This window comes from Ursus americanus, chromosome 18 (assembly GCF_024610735.1).
Source record: "Ursus americanus isolate L20-20 chromosome 18, mUrsAme1.1.p, whole genome shotgun sequence".
NCBI classification, from domain to species: Eukaryota; Metazoa; Chordata; class Mammalia; order Carnivora; family Ursidae; genus Ursus; species Ursus americanus.
Window position 1 is genome coordinate 33,500,090 of NC_142144.1, and position 17,404 is coordinate 33,517,493.

General features: G+C 46.6%; 1 protein-coding gene across 2 annotated transcripts; it reads left to right on the forward strand.

Moving 5' to 3' along the window:
• Nucleotides 1-3,056: 3,056 nt before the first annotated feature.
• ZBTB5 (zinc finger and BTB domain containing 5) lies at nucleotides 3,057-17,313 on the forward strand. 2 transcript variants are annotated; one of them, XM_045780291.2, is made up of 2 exons: nucleotides 3,057-3,216; nucleotides 12,132-17,313. In XM_045780291.2, the coding sequence occupies exon 2, from the start codon at nucleotides 12,136-12,138 to the stop codon at nucleotides 14,167-14,169; it is 2,034 nt and encodes a 677-aa protein (XP_045636247.1). In that variant the 5' UTR covers nucleotides 3,057-3,216; nucleotides 12,132-12,135; the 3' UTR covers nucleotides 14,170-17,313. The 2 variants fall into 2 exon arrangements, with proteins under 2 accessions (XP_045636247.1, XP_045636248.1); XM_045780292.2 differs by lacking the exon at nucleotides 3,057-3,216 and adding an exon at nucleotides 3,247-4,595.
• The last annotated feature ends 91 nt before the right edge of the window (nucleotides 17,314-17,404 follow it).

Sequence of the window (17,404 nt, forward strand, 5' to 3'; positions counted from 1 at the left end):
TGGGACACTGTAATCTCCAACTATTATTGTAGAACTGTTTCTCCCTGCAAATTCTGTCAGTTTTTACTTCAAATCCCCTGGAAATCGCTTCAGCTGGAGGGGAAAAGTCCTGCGACAATAGGGGAGGGGGATTATGGTGCAACAACGGGTGCCTGTCTCTTCATCTGCACCTCTGTATCAAAAGCAGCAATCAGCAATCCCAAATATTTGGAGGACAGAGTCCTTTTTGCCCATCTTGGTTCCCACAAGCTGATGCCAGGGGCTCCAGGAACCAGTGCACAGCTGCCCACCACATGGCTGAGGGGTGAGGGATGGGTAGTTTCTACTGTGCTAAGAGCTAACCTGACCAAAATTTACTGCAATTTATCATTGAAGGCTTCCCTTAGAGGTTGCCTTCAATAGACTCCAGAGTTCCAAAATAGTTACATCACGCAGATTCTGCCAGTGCAATTATTGTCTGGGCAAGGAGACGGATTCTTGGTGCTTCCTTCTCTGCCATCTTCCCAGAATCCTCTCTCCAAGTTTTATTTTTTTCCTTACACAATAATGCATTATGAAATATATTTGCAATTGTTAGGGCTATAGCTGCCTTGTAAATTTTTTCCAGAATTTTCATGGCTAATCTTGCAATATTATCTTCCCTTATGAGTCTTAGAATCAAGGGTCTAGTTTCAAAAAGAATCTTATTGATACTTTTATTGAAAAATTTGTAATTTAGGAAGAATAGTGTCAATGACTTAAAAACCAGAACAACCTAAATTTCCGGGTTTTCATAAATACTATTAAAATAATAAAGATTATTATTAAAATTAAATTAATACAGGGGCACCTCGGTGGCTCAGTTGGTTAAGCATCTGACTCTTGATTTCAGCTCAGGTCTTGATCTCAGGGTTGTGAGTTCGAGCCCAGCATGGAGCCTACTTAAAAAAAAAAAATTAAACCGGGGCGCCTGGGTGGCTCAGTGAGTTAAGCAGCTGCCTTCAGTTCAGGTCATGATCCCGGGGTCCTTCTCCCTCTCCCGCTTCCCGTGCTTGTGCTCTCTCATTCTTTCTGTCAAAATAAAGAAATAAATCTTTAAAAAATTAAATTAATACTTAAGTATATAAGGACTGAAAATTAAACTCTTAAACATTTCCTTATCACCTCCCCCTTCACTAACTACTGTGAACAGTTTGATTGTATCCTTTGATACTTAGCCATATTTTTACAAATTTTTATATGTACCTCCACATGCACAAAACTATTAATTTTGTTTTATATGTATTGGGACCATTAGAGATGAAGGAGCAATAATATGTACATTCCAATGTTTTGTAATTCTCTGTAGATGCACATGCAGATTGTTTCCTTTTTTCTTCTACTAATAGCTGTGATCAAAAGCCTCTTGTATATATTTCAACATTTGTGTATTTCAGAATATATTTCCAGAAGGAATTGCCAGCTAAAAGGGAATGAACGGATATTTTAAATTTTGAGAGATACTGCCAAGTTATCTTCGAGGAGAGCATCAGTGATACTCCCACCGACATAGGAGGGGCCTTTTCACACTTTCCTAAGTAATAAGTATATAGATCTTTTTAAGTTTTTCCAATTTGTAAATCCGACATATCTAACTCACAGCATTTTTGTAAGGATCACGTGTATGAAAGGACCTCTCACATTGCCTAGGTTACTGTCAGAATCCCATATATATAATTTTACTGCCGAATCTGCAGTAAAATACGTGTAAAGGCTCTAAAATGTCAGGCAATCTTGAACAGAATTTACCATCAGACTTCATTGAGGCCTTAAAGAAATAAATCCAAAGGGCAACTTTTCCAACCTGTAACGTCTGTATGGATGGATCCGCTATAATGGTATTTAGGTATTAAATTCTGAAGAAGTGAGGTGTTCCATTTTTAGAAGTCTCCCCGTACTCCCACCCCCACCCCGAAAAGAACCCAGGGGCTATCTCCAGCCTGCCTTTTGTCTTCCGAGCCACGCACAGCTCCCGGACAGCTCCCGCCGGAAGGCCCCTCGGGGGCTTGCTTCTCTCCTCTTCACCGGAGGTAGGAGGGCTTCCTCCCCGGGAGGCTGCTCGGGCTCTGCATCCGAGCGTGCACCTCGGAGCTCGGGAGCCGCCCCGAGCTTGCTCTTTTCTGACAGCGTCCCACGTGAGTGCGCGAGCCTTCCACGTCGGCTCTGGAGCCGGCAGGCGGAATGTGGCGCGAAAGGCGGGCCAGGGCCAGGGCCCGGACCTCCGCCGTACTCCTCCGGCACCAGCGCTGGGAGACTCCGCCCCCGGGACTGGACGTGGGGCGGCATCGCACCCAAGTGCTGTCAGACGGACGGTATTTTGGGTCCAGCGATTTTAGCCTGGAGTTTGGCCTAATTCAACTACACAACGTCTCGGAATGTTATTTTGTTTTCCCCAAAGTCTACGAGATGGGAGTAGCTCCACCTCCGGCACTGGTGTGGGCTCCGCAAAGGGCACTGGCTTCAGAGAGGGGGCGGGCGGTCACGGAAGGGCCGGACGCCTCGAGGGTGGGGAAATCTTTCAGGCCCAGCCAATGGTGGGACACACTCCTCTGCGGACAGGCCTCCCGGGTCGCACAGACCTCAGGCAGCCGCGACTGCGATTGGCACAATTAGGCGTAAAAGCCGCTTACCTCAACCATAACGGTTCTTGATTGGCTGCAGCACACAGTCTTTTCTACAGTCCAAACCCAGAGCCGCTTAGTGATAAATCCCGCCTTAAAAGGCGTTTGATAACAGTTTTACGTGTTGTAAGGCAAACGGTGATTGGTCACAGCGCTCACGGATTCGGTCGGTAGTAAACACAGCGAGCTCCTGGGGCCGTCGATTGGTCGGCGTTCCGGGGGGCCGAGTAAATTCCTCCGGACTCCGCGCGCCGGCTGGCTGTCCTTCTGCCCCGGCCCCGCCCTCTCCCCTTCTCATTGGTCGCAGCTCGTGCGGAGGGAGGAGAAATGGAGCGGAGTAGGCTCTCTAGCGGGCGTCACTTCCGTTTACTGTCGGCCGCCGCCGCGGTGTTCTCAGAGTGCGGCGGCGAACGGGCTGAAGAAGCTGGGGGACAAGAGGCGGGGTGGGCGGAAGGGGGAGGAAATCCCATCGCGAAGACGCCGGCCTGGACGTTCCCGCCTCCTCCGACTCTGTCAGGCCGGATCGGAGAAGGGTCACCGCCTCCTCAAGCGAGCAGGGGGGCGGAGCCCGGCTCAGGTGAGGCGACCCTGTCAGCACCAGCGGTGGTGGAGCGCGCGGGCGCGCTCACGTGGAGACCGTTGAGCTCCGGGAGAGCTAGGCGGGCGGCGCGAGCCGGCTCGCGCCTCGGCGTCGGGGCGCGCGCAGACGCGTACCGGTGACCCCCGCCTACCCTGCCACTCTTTCTGAAGGGGTATTGTTACCCTTCGGAGCCGAGGGGCCAGGCGGGCGGGAGGCGGGTTCTTCTGCGCAGGCGTCCCCCAGATCCCGACGCCAGGCTGTCTGCCGGGTGGGGCGGGGGCTCTTGCCCCCACGGATCCGCGGGCAGGCGCCGTAGGTTGCTGGGATGGGGTGGGAAAGGCCCAGGACCTACAGGCTGGCGAGTTAACAGAGGATCTGCCGCCCTACGGGATGGGGTCTGGTGGCTTCGTTGCCCTCTTCGTGGGTCTGTGAGCGTCGTGGTTTCCTTTCACCCGAGCAAGGCCGAGGCGGTCTGGAATCGGGGACCGGCGGTTGACCCTGGAGGGGTGGAGCCAGTCTTTTGGAATGCCCCAGCTTGTGATCTGAGGACTAAACTGTTTCTGGGCATTTATTGAATGTCCACTTTCTCCAGGCTTCGTGCTAGGAGCTGTGGGGGTTGCAGTGGTAAGAACAGCCGTGCCCCCTCTTCCCCTTGTTTGGAGGACAGATTTGTACGTAAATGTTAACATCAGGCAGTGAATTAAGGGGGGGGGGGTGGAAGGTCAGTTTTTTCTCTTACCAAAAGAAAGAAAAGAAAAGAAAAGAAAGAGGTTGTTATAAAGTCAGTCTGCATTCTCTCCTGGTGGAGGTACAGTAAGAAGCTAAGTTCTTTATAGGAGACAAATCCCAAATGTTCATTCGGAGGAAAATTTTTACGGAAAAGACTTAGTTAAGTCTTGATTACTAAGTAATATGCTCCGGTTCTGGTTAATTTGAATGAGTAGAAGGAACCCTTCACCTTCAAGATTTGAAACAAAACTTTTCCCAAAGTACATTCATATACTTTTGGTGGTAGTACATAGAAGATACTGGGATCTTTAGACGTTGAAGAGAATGCTGTGCCTTAGTCATTGATGATTTGCTATCTTTGTACGGACACTTGTGCCTTAGATCCTTAAAAAGGTGTGCTGGCTGTCTTGTCTTCTGGAGAACTTTTCATTTGCTAAAGTCTTGTGATTTCCAAGATGAGGGTGGTTGGCAGCAAGCTGAAAGAGCAGAGGTGGGGGGAAGAGACCAGGTGCGGAGAGAAGAAAGTTCTAGAGAACAGTCCTTAAAGCAAGGGAAGGCCTGCTGCTATTGCTTTAACCCCTGCTGGAAATTCTAGCAAACTTGGGAAGATTGGCCTGGCTACCACAGCCAGCGTGGTGACCTGCCAGGTAAGACAAACTGGTTGGGGACCTGTTCGGGGCCCTTGTGTTCTGCTGAATAAGTGAACCAGGACTTTTTTAAGAGTTCTGAAGTCAACTTGTTTTTGATTTGCCTTTTTTGTTCTAAAAATTGTGTTTAAAACGTAGTTAGCTGGGGATGCTGGCAAGCTGTATTCTGGTCAATTGCGGTACCTCTAGCAAAATTTTGAATGTGATAAGATTTGGAAGAAAAGCATCTTAGAGTAGGGTGTTTTCCTACATTTAGAGGTCACTGCTCTCGAAAGAGACTTTGTTGAAAGACTGTCACAAGAAGTTGAAGTCATTTTAAAAAATTACTTCGATACAAAATGCATGCAAATGTTTTAATATTAAAGTACTTAGCATTGGGGCACCTGGGTGGCTCAGTTAATTGTCCAACTCTTGATTTTGGCTCAGGTCGTGATCTCAGGGTTGTGAGATTGAGCCCTGAGTGGGGCTCTGTGCTGGGCAGGGAGCCTGCTTAAGATTCTCTCTCTCCCTCTCCCTCTGCCTTTCCCTCCCCTAAAAAATAATAATAAAATTAAAAATATAAAAAAATAATAAAGTACTTAACATGAATTATATTGAATTGGAATTCTTCGGTGGGGGTAAGACTTAAAAATATCTTATGTTCGGTGAGACAAAGCTTGCTGTAGTGCTGACACAGAATCTTGAATCAGCCTCAATTTCTCCTTGGAAAGGGAAAAGAAAAATTTAAGATATTGAGTCTGTGTTAGCTTTCAACTTGTATTTTTTAAATGTAAATTTGTTGTGAACAAATACTTTTCTCCTATGTCAGTTTTAAGCATATATTTCTCTTTTACTGTACTTAGCATTTCTCAAATATGGACATTGAATAGTAGGAGCCAAATTTTGTTAGTGTAGCAGGTGGGCTGGAATGTAACACTACACTGCACCTTTTGTCTGAGTATGAAGTGAACTTCTCATATGCTAAAAGACCAGCTGTTTCTGAGTGAACTGCTGCTCTTAGAGTTGTTTTCATCATTTTCATCACTGAATAGTGGCTTTTCATCTCAAGGTCCAATTTTGGGGGGTGCCTTTCATTTGATTAGTTATACATATATTTGCTAAAAGCTTTGATTTATTTTTCTGACAGCTCCAACAGATTCGGAATTGTTTTGGAGTACTGATTTGTTGTAATATAATGGGCATATTGTGCTGTACGCTGGAAGGAAGTCACTATGCACAGCTCACGTCAAGGAGCGGCGAGTTACGCTCCATCTCTTTGAGGCTAGAGTAGCTACATAATTTACTTGGAATTTTTCTGCACAGGAGATTTGACTCTTCTCTCCCATTTATTTATGCAAGCAATCTATATCAGTATAGATCTATGGATATTTATTTTATATATTTGGGGTATAATCCAATACTATTTTATATATCTTTTTGCTCAGATTGTTCCAGTGTTGGCCTTTGGGCGCTCTTTTTCCTGTTGGGTCCCATGTCCCTTTCACATACTCCCATTTTCATGTTTGTTTGTGTGCAGCATTTCCTTACTTCCTGACACTGTAAGATACTGCAGGCTTATCTTGTATATTTTCAGCCCCAGTTCTAGAATCAGCCATTTCTCCAAAGAGCACTAGGTTCCTTTTGTTAGAAAATGGTATTTGAAACCAAGATCTGGGCACCAGGATGCTCAGAGTGGTATTGATTTACATTTCTTTGAAAATTTCTTTAATGTTTAGTTTAATAGAAGATAGGCGGATTCTCATACCTGCTTTTTATTCAATTTGTTGAGATACAATCTTGATAAAAGTATACCAAGAAAAATCCAGAGTCACTCAAATATGTACTTGGAAAAGGGAAGAGTATTTTAGTAGCTTTTTCAAATAACTTTGGATATTCATTTCTGATACTGTAACAGAGCTCAGCAGATGGTATTTTAAGTGGTTGGTTAGTTGCAATGTGTAATCTGAAACCATGTCAACAAACTTTTCCTATTCTGTTACATTGAAGTACATTAGTTTGTATCTTGCACTTTGAATTTTTTTATCCATAACTTATTTTCCAACATCACATTTGGAACATACTGATTCAATGGGTTATGCAGATCTTCCAAATGTTGACACATTTATAATATTAAAAAAATCACATTCCATTAATATCAGCAATGATCTCATCGGGTTTGAGCACTGGGAAGCTGTGTAACTCACAGTGACATATACAAATTTTACAAAATTCCAATTTTTACCTGAAAGCTTAAATTTTATCATAGGCAACAAATACTGTAAGTTAATTTCCTTGAAGTGACAGGCTCATTTCATTCATCTTCAAGACAATGTCAGGCAAGTACTCAAGTCTGAATAACCAGTTTGTCACTGTTCTTCCAAGTTATAGTGGTATTCCATGAAAAAGGCAATTAGCTCAGCTTACAACTCAAAATCGCACAAGGATTTGTCCTTGCGACAACATTGCCTTTAGCATGCAGCACAGTTACTTCAAGTTTACGTGCCTTCCATTTCATCTCATATAATACTAAAAAAGACATGTATTCAAGAATTGAAACTAACAATAATGAAGGGAAGGGGAGATTCAGTCCCCTGTAGCGTCAGCATTCTTGTAGAATGGCTGTGTCCAGCACACACAGAGACAGCACTCTGGACAGACTGTTCCTGCTGCCCAGTTCAAGCTCCGGTGTCCAGAACTCCCATCAGTTCTTCCAGCAGCTTACTTTTTTTTTTTTTTTAAGATTTTATTTATTTATTCGACAGAGATAGAGACAGCCAGCGAGAGAGGGAACACAAGCAGGGGGAGTGGGAGAGGAAGAAGCAGACTCATAGCGGAGGAGCCCGATGTGGGACTCAATCCCAGGACTCCGGGATCACGCCCTGAGCCGAAGGCAGATGCTTAACCGCTGTGCCATCCAGGCGCCCCCCAGCAGCTTACTTTTATGCTTAGGTTAGCTAGAAACAGTTTCTGTTGCTGCGACCAGGAACCCTGACTGATACTGTCCTCAAGCTGTCAGAAATAGAATTCAAGTATTTTTTACAAAAGTTCCCTGACAAGTGATGATAGTCTTGAGTTGGAAATGATATGCCTCTTTGTTAACTTCTCTGACGCTGCGTGGTGATCGTTAATACCCGTGACGAGCATTCGCTATCCAGTACCTGCCTTTCTAGCCTTACCTGCTCTCCAGCCAGAGTAGAACACTACCTCCCCCACTTCAAACCTCTCCCCACTTTTACCTCTGCATGGAATGTATTTTACATCTCACTTAATCCAAATGCAAACTTGTACTAGCTCTGTTGTCCGGGCCACCAAGAAGCTGGAAATAACCTTTGCCTTCTCTGAGCCACCAAGCCCACTTTATCTCTTAGGCGGCACTTAGCGCTCTCCACTTGGTAATACAGTTATTTGTATATGTCGTGTTTCTCCTAAGCCCCTGTGACAGCTAGGACTATACCATATCAGTCTCTGTTCCACAGCACTTAACCTCGAACCAACCAAGCACTTCCGAACGTTGGATAAATGAATTGGTATACCAAATACACAAGCGCCTTCGTGGGCTGTTGCCATCTCTGGGGTTGTACAGCTCCTCCAGTACGTGGCTCCCAAGTTGCTGGGCCTCTTTTCTCCCTTAGCGGGTCAGCTGTTTTATTTGTTTTGCAGCTGTCAATGCACAGCCGCCTCTTGCCCTCATTCTAGAGTTGCCGTAGCTCATCTTCAATCAGGAAACTAGAAAGACTTGAATTTTGTTTGTTTAAAACAAAAGACTGTGAGTGCTTGAGGGACTTTCCTATGAGGAAATCTTTCATACATAGGCTTTGATCTTTATTTTGGATATTCTGAGACTTTCTGGGTTTTGGCTGATTTTAGAGATAGTTGGGACTCTCAGGAAAATGACTGTTGGGTAATAACGGTGTTGTATTTCATCTGTATACCCTCAGCGCTCATTCAGCAAATAATTTACTGAGCTCTATTATCAGGCACTTTGGGAGGGAGAGAGAAAATGCAGTCCCTGCCCTCAAAAAAGCTGTTTTAGTAGAAATAGCATTTTGAGTTTGCATTAGGAATATAAGTAGGGCACTAATACCTTTTCTTATTCAAACGGAATCATGAAGTTCTAGGTCAGCTAATCCCCAGGTATTTTGAACTGGAAAACAAGGTGGCAGAGCAGGGAGAGTTGGAGGATAGGGGGAGATGGTAAGGCATCGGGCTCTAGCTTGAGTTCCCTGGTCATGCTCACTTTTTAGCCATGGATAGAGTCCCTTTTTACTAGACCTGATTTGTCCAGTTTCTGAGCCAGCCCTGACAGAGCAGAGAGAGAGAGATTATAAAATTAGTCAACGCTGACGGATCGAGTTCCGGGGTTGCCGCTGGGCACCTGTGTGCCAACCTACTCCTGGCCGTTCCCTACGTCCACTTAGTCAAATCCGAGCCATGGGTGAACATTCAAGGACTCCAGGACTTGGAGCCCTGTCAGAAGTCCTAGACTGCTTGTCTGGGACCTTGCCTCATTTTGTTCGCTTTACATTTATTTTTGTCTGTACCATCTCTAAAAGTGGAGGAAAAGTTCTTTTTAGTTATTGTTTTCTGCTAGGGTCTTACCTCGCTTAGGGCTATTGAATGTTAAGAATTCCTTAGACTGTTGAGACACTCCTGCAGGTGGCCACGCTGCAGGTCCTGCTGGCACACACGGAGCTAATCACTTGATACGGTGTGAGATGGTATTTGAGTACCGGTGTGCTTTTCCTTCTGAAGTCAGTATATTATTGAAAAGCATGTGGGTAGGCCAATATATAAGTCAAATAGTTTAAAATGTGCTATTAATTGGTTTGTTCTCCTAGAACACAAATGAACTTTTTTATTAGTCTAAGTAAAGAATTATTAGGAAAGTAAATCTCTTGAGAAAACAGCTCTTGATTATTCATGTTAATATAATGAGCAGTGGGATAAGTGTATTTTCTTAATTATATTTAGGTTGGAAATTACTAAAAATGTGTTCCTCCAGGTAACAAACATGGTAGTGCACAGTCGCCATGAGTCAGACAGTTACAGATTGGTAGATATGCTAGATTACTTGCTGTATCTCCTCCAACTAGTTAGATTCATACTGTCACATTTTGAAATCTTTTAAAGAGACCTGAAACTTTTTTCCTTGGCTTGAGGCTTTAAACATCAGCTTTTGGTAAAACACTTATCTTTCCAGCATGAGCTCTTTTTATCGCTTTTACATTGGACTTCCCAGTTTGCTACAGTTGCTTGGGAGTTTTGAATAAAAATGATCTTGATTCATGATTCTTTTCCATCAGAGCTGACAGTAACAAATTATATCTCCCAAACTAACTGAATTCTTAAAAAATACGCCTTCTAGATCCACAAAGGTTTTAAGATAGCCATGTTATTTAGGTTTTCTTGAAATTATGTTTTAAACCTTATGTTTGACTTTGTGACAGATCTCACATAAACCAGGTTAAGATAAAAGGGGAATTCATTGGCTCATGAAATAGGAAGTCCTAGGGTGATGCCACCTGTAGTCATGGCTGGATCCCAGGATCTTGCTGTCATCAGGACATTGTTTTTGGGGTATTGCTTTCTTTTGTGTTGGCCTCCTCCTCAGACAGACAAAAATGGCCTCCATCAGTGCTAGACTTACATCTACCTTATAGCTTGCAAGCTGGGTGAAGAGAATCCCAGGGCAGACTCTAACTGGTACCACTTGGGTGTATACCCATCTCTGAAACAGTCACTGGAGTCTTGGGGCCAGATCTCCCTGGATTATTTGTCCCCTCCTGGAACTCAGAGGTTTAGGGCAGTCTAATCTGCACCACAAGCACTAAGAATGGGGAAAAGTGATTTCCCCTAAAGACTTAGTAGGCAGACCAAAAAAAAAAAAAAAGTGTCTCTTGGAGATAGTATTTAAATGTTGATTTGTGAGGAAATGTTAAGTTTTACATTGTTCCAGTTTTTTGTTGCTATGTGACAAATCACTTGCAAATTTAATGGCTTGAAACCAAAATCATTTTACTACTACCTCTAACAGTTCTAGGGGTTGACTGGGCTCAGCTAGATGATTCTTTCTTAGGGTCTGTCATGGGGTTGAAGTCAGACCATGACTGGGGCTGAAGTCACCTTGAAGGCATACTCGTGTCTGGGAGTGAGTGCTGTCAGCTACACTTCAGCTAGGCTTCCTCGTGGAGCATGGTGGCTGGGTTCCAAGAGCAAGCCAGAAACAGCTGGCAAAAGCTCTGTTGCCTTTTATGACCCAACTCCCAAGTCAGCGGGAGTGGAAGAAAAACAGTGTAATTGCTGCCATCGTCAAGGCTTCAAGGGGAATGAACACAGACCCCACCTCTGGATAAGGAGTGTCAGTGTCACGTTATTAGAAAGCACGCAGGATGGGCAATCTTCATGTGGCCAGCCGTCTTGGAAAATACAATCTGCTTTACACATTGCCTTATTTCAAGTGACTAGTTTTTATAAAGAACATGAAATATAAATTAGGCGTGGGTTGTCCTTATATTGACCAGATCACTTTGTTGCCTAGTGTATCATACAGTATCACTGGCTCTCTGGCTATCTTTCGCCTTTTCTAATACACCCTGACTTCCTGTTTGTGAATGATCTCAACCCACACTATGTATAATCGGTTAGGCGGATAAATCAACTAGCCTGTCACTATATAAGTAAGACAGAAAAAAACCCTTCTTCTTCGCTTCCCTAGCACAGTCGGGGGGGGGGCAAGCATATAAGAGCTCTTCTAGAGCTTCCAGTAGATGATTTTTTTATTAAACAGATTCCATCCAGTCCTCCTGTCTTGGCCTCACCTTCAGTCTACTTCCCCTGGCACTTCTGCAGCCAGTTCCTGAGCCTTTGGGTAGATAGGGGGCTTCTACGTAAGTCAGATGGTTTTATCCACTGCCAGGTTAGGATTTAGCTCTAGCTGAGTCTGTTGGGACTCATTCATTTACCTGCTCACCAGCTTCCAAAATGCTACTGATACTTCTCTCCCATTCTTCTTTCCCTTGTGGGATTATACCTTTTAAACAACAGCAAATCCAAAAGCTATAGTCTCCTTTTAATGGGGGTAAATGCATGTGTACAGTCTACCATCATCTGTAACTGGAAATCTTACCCGCTGATACTGATCTGCCCCTCTCACTCTTAAGGTTGCCAGAAGACTGGAATTTCATGGAGCTCATTCACTGTCCTTAGGGAATGCAGAATTCTAATTCACTTCTATGGGATAGCTATTCCTCCACTTACACGTTGGTCTTTTCTAACATGCATCCTAAGTGTTAAAAGTGGGTCCTGCAAAGAGTGAAGGGGAGCCCATAAACAGCCAGTAGCTGATCCCACGTCTGTGCATGCTTCCAGGATTGTTAGCTGAATTGGCATTTGTTCCTTATTTGACAGGTTTTTAGTCTGTGTGCCCATCATCAGAAATATCAGAAGCTTTAAAAGGTCCAAGCTTGGCTGTCCACATCTCTTTTCATCACACCCTCTGTGCTCTGACTTGGACTTCAGCTTTTCTAAGTCTTGACACTTCCTTTGTTTTTTCTGTAGGATCATGGATTTCCCTGGACACTTTGAACAGATCTTCCAGCAGCTGAACTACCAGAGACTTCACGGGCAGCTCTGTGATTGTGTCATTGTCGTGGGGAACAGACATTTTAAAGCCCACCGCTCGGTGCTGGCGGCATGCAGCACGCATTTCCGAGCCCTGTTCTCGGTGGCAGAGGGAGACCAGACCATGAACATGATCCAGCTGGATAGCGAGGTGGTGACGGCGGAGGCCTTCGCCGCGCTGATTGACATGATGTACACCTCCACCCTCATGCTGGGGGAGAGCAATGTTATGGACGTCTTATTGGCAGCCTCTCACCTGCATTTGAACTCTGTGGTTAAGGCATGTAAACATTACTTAACGACAAGGACGCTGCCCATGTCCCCCCCCAGCGAGCGCGCCCAGGAGCAGAGCGCCCGCATGCAGCGCTCCTTCATGCTCCAGCAGCTGGGGCTAAGCATCGTGAGCTCAGCGCTCAGTTCCGGCCAGAGTGGCGAGGAGCAGCCAGCCCCCATGAGCTCCTCCATGCGCAGTAACCTGGACCAGCGGACAGCCTTCCCCATGAGACGCCTTCACAAGCGCAAGCAGTCAGCAGAGGAGCGGGCCAGACAGCGCCTCCGGCCCACCATGGATGAGTCCGCCATTGCTGATGTCACGCCGGAGAGCGGGCCGTCAGGGGTTCATTCTCGGGAGGAGTTCTTTTCACCCGATTCCCTGAAAATCGTGGATAACCCTAAGGCTGACGGAATGACCGACAACCAGGAAGACAGTGCCATCATGTTTGACCAGTCTTTTGGTGCTCAAGAAGACGCCCAGGTGCCCAGCCAGTCTGACAATACTGCCGGCAACATGGCCCAGTTGTCCATGGCCTCCCGTGCAACTCAGGTGGAGGCTAGTTTTGAGCAGGAAGCTGCAGCTGAGAAAAGTGGTTTTCAGTGTGAAAATCCCGAGGTTGGCCTTGGAGAGAAGGAACACATGAGAGTGGTGGTGAAGTCTGAGCCTCTGAGCTCTCCTGAGCCTCAGGATGAAGTGAGCGACGTGACCTCACAAGCAGAAGGCAGCGAATCCGTGGAAGTGGAAGGGGTTGTGGTCAGTGCCGAGAAGATAGACCTCAGCCCTGAAAGTAGTGATCGGAGTTTTTCAGATCCCCAGTCTAGCACTGACAGGGTAGGTGACATCCATATTTTGGAAGTCACAAATAACCTAGAACATAAATCCACTTTTAGCATTTCAAATTTTCTTAACAAGAGCAGAGGGAGTAACTTTAGTGCAAATCAGAACAATGATGATAATATCCCAAACACTACTAGTGACTGTAGGCTGGAGGGGGAGGCCCCTTATTTGTTGAGTCCAGAGGCTGGGCCTGCGGGCGGGCCCTCCTCGGCCCCTGGCGCTCATGTGGAGAATCCGTTCAGTGAGCCTGCAGACTCGCATTTCGTCAGGCCTATGCAAGAAGTGATGGGCCTGCCGTGTGTGCAGACTTCAGGCTACCAAGGGGGGGAACAGTTTGGGATGGACTTTTCCAGGTCCGGTTTGGGCCTCCACTCCTCCTTCTCCAGGGTCATGATGGGCTCCCCGAGGGGAGGAGCCAGTAACTTTCCATACTACCGACGCATAGCTCCCAAAATGCCAGTTGTAACTTCTGTCAGGAGCTCACAGATCCCAGAAAACTCTGCCAGCTCCCAGCTAATGATGAATGCGGCCACATCCTCATTTGAAAATGGCCATCCTTCGCAGCCAGGCCCCCCGCAGTTGACCAGGGCATCTGCTGATGTCCTGTCCAAGTGCAAGAAGGCCTTATCAGAGCACAACGTCTTGGTTGTAGAGGGGGCTCGCAAGTACGCCTGCAAAATCTGCTGCAAGACTTTCCTGACCTTGACAGATTGCAAGAAGCACATCCGAGTTCACACGGGTGAAAAACCCTACGCCTGCCTCAAGTGCGGCAAGAGGTTCAGCCAGTCCAGCCACCTGTACAAACACTCAAAGACCACGTGCCTGCGCTGGCAGAGCAGCAACCTCCCCAGCACTTTGCTCTAACCCCGGCCTGTCCAGTCGTGCCGATGCCAGCAGTCGGGCCGGAGAGAGCGGCTCTCCTGGTTGGTGGTTCGTGCCACGGGGCTTGAGGCTTCAGCCCCTCCCCCCCATGGCTCGTGCAAATTCCAATGACTAGTAAGTGGAGAATTAATATGCGTAGCACTTGTGCTGCTGCTGCGTTTCTGAGTGAGACGCACACGTTTGGAGGGACGCGATCCCTGAAACCGAGTTCTTCCTTAGGGTTGAGTAAAGCAGTCAGAAAGTAGTTTGTAATCGATGGCGTTAAAAGTGGCCCATTTAAAAATTAAAAACTGAAGTGCAAAAAAAATTTTTTTAGCAATTTTTGTAAAACTCTGTGAAGCATTTAAGTATATTTCCGATATCCTCTGAAGGGAATATCATATCCCTGTACAGTGATGCAGAACGCACTTACGCGTAACCCGCGGCGAGCTTGTGCCTGTCCGAAAGGAAGGCCCTCGAGGACAGGCCTGTCCGCCACAGATGCTTTAAAGTGTATCATGAGCTAGTCCTAGGCCTCAGAAAGTACTGTATTTTTAATTTTTGTCTCAACTGCAGTCACAGACACTGCACTCTGATGGTGCTGACACTGGGTCCAGAGCGAGCATTCTCCGGACTGTTAGGTGTACTAAGTTTCGAAAACATCACTGCTGGATAGATGTTTTCACAATTTTTCCTGGTTTTAAAAACACAGTTGTAAATGGAGTATGTACGTAGGGAGTGGCAAGTAAGGTGTTGTTTCTGTACGTGCTGTTTTAGCAGTATTTTACCCAACTTGTATTACATATGTTACAGTTCCATGTTTAGAAGTCAGAAGAACTAGTGTTTGTCTTTGTTCTAATGATGTGGAGTCCTGTTTTGTGGGATCTTTCATGGTGCGTTTCACCCTTTGCTGCATCCAGGCTTTGGGGGCCCGTCCAGCCTGACGCGTCTCATCAGTGACAGGCTGGCTCTCCGCTTTGCTTCTCCGCACTCCTGCCCCTCATGGCATCTTGACCAGGCCTGCGTTACTGTTTTTGTTGCAAACTAACCAAAAATGATGCTAACCCCTCTCCACCGTGGGCTTATGACTTTTATATACTATAGTTTTAAAGTCTAGACCCTGAGCTTTTATCGTTGGTGCCCCAACCCAAGACTGAATGTTTCAAATTGTTTAAAATCCAAACGCAGTAGCAGTGTTCCCAGATAAATATTTTCCAGACTTTATAAGAGAGTTGGTCCGCCCAGAGCATGGAAGTCACCCAGGAGCGCCCAAGACTGTTGGAGGAGACAGTCGGGCACTGCCCGGGCCTCCGTGGGCCCCCGCCTCGCTTCTCCAGCCACACCTGCGCCATCAGGGCTGCGGGCGGCACCTGTGCGAGGCCGAGCCCGGGCTCGAGTGCATCCAGGGGGACAGGTCTCTGGAGAGCTCATGAAGTCAGCCTAATTCACGCGTGAACAGGAGTTCATTTTTTATACAGCTCTTTCAGAGACACCAAACCATTGTGTGTAATCGAAAGAAGTCCTTCGGTTCTTTCTTAGAACTGTTTAGCAAGCTAAGTACATGTAGCCTAAAACAATCAGCATGTGTCTTCTCCCCTTAATCTAGTGTGTGCAGTTACATATCTGTCGGCGGATAAACTCACATTGCTCATAGTCAGGCTTAGCATCTCCTATGAACTGATTCATAGGGAGGAAAGCCAAAAAGGAAACTTCTGTGATTCCTCTCCTTTCCAGCAGACGTGGGAAAGAGACCGCTGGAGGATATGGGATCACGTGTGAAATGCGGTTGTGCGTGCGGCCGTTGTTAGAGTCGTGTTCTGACTGGATGTGAGGGGGCTCTTCACCTACCCCTCTACCTGATGTGGGGACCAGTGTCTTGTGGGGAGATTAACCTGGGGAGGCAGGTGGGTCAAGGTGGAGCACAAGAGAGGCCCTGCCTGGGCCCAGGGAGAGGAGCCAGTGGCGACAGGAAGAGCAGGGGTAGCTTCCCTCCCCTGCCATCTGGAGGGGGAGGTGCCAGGAGGCTGCGCCTCACCTCAGCTCAGCCTTAAGTGGACTTTGCGTTAGGGCCTATCCCTGCCACAGCGCCTGGGGCCCTGCCTCTCCGCTGCTAGGTGGCATCTGGAATCTCTCATCTACCTCTTAGTCCATCGGTTTCTACATGTGAGAAGCAAGCTTTTGGGCCAGTGTCCTCAAACGTGCTATAGAACTTAAAAATAACTCAGCGGTTCCCTGCAAAACCAGTCTCAGGGTTCCTGGGATCCGTAGTTTCTACCTGAATTAGAACTGGTTTTGGGTACCTGAATTTTGATTGGTTAGCCTTAATAATAGCCTGGCATAATCATTTCTGGTGATCAAATCATAAAGTTCTGTCAGGGCACCCATGTCAGTGGTGCTATGCTGGTCAAAATTTGAGATTTTGAAATAAAAAATTTGTCACATTCATGCCTCTAACTAAATATGTGTTCTCTTTTCTTCGCTTAGGTTATTAAGGTTGAAAGAAAAAAGGGAAGTATATGGCTTTCTCTAACCCTGCTTTGACCAGTACTTTTTAAAAAAAATCAAATCTCCTCCAGAATACTCTTAATGCTGTCAGTCACAATTACTGTCACTGCCCTCAGTTCAGCCCCTCTGCTCTCCCTGCACTCTTTCTTTGAGCCGAAGCCCTGTGGGAGGTTTTGTTCTCAGCACACCCAGCCCTCTTAGTCTGCTCGATCCTGCGCTCTCTTCTGCTCCCTTACCTGCCTGCCGGGGTGAGAGCTCCATCTGCTGGCCGGCTTGGCCGCGGGGAAGAGCTGGAACCCGATTCCCTCGCCAGGAGCAGGGCTTTGGCAATGCGAGGTGGTGATCAGAACAAGGGCATCCACCTGGGGGGCGGGGCTGGCGGAGGGGATGGACAAGGGAGCAAAGTGTGAAGGTGCTGAAACGGATTTTAAAATAAAAATTAAACTCACCTACCTCCAGTTATTCTTGACCAAAACAATAACAGTACTGTGACCTTACCTGGTTCTCTTTGCCACGTATATTTAATCTGATGGTCTAGGTAGCAGATTTAAGTGCCATGGTCACCCTGGGCCATGGCTGTCCCATCCCCGTGAGGGACAAGTGAAGGAGTTGAGGAGGAGATGAGGGGTAAGGTGGTTTGGACAGGTTCTAATAGTTCACCTGCTGGGGGTGAGGGCTGGGGGCGGAGCAGAACCCACAGGCCACCAGATGCCCTGATTTTAGAAAGGTAACC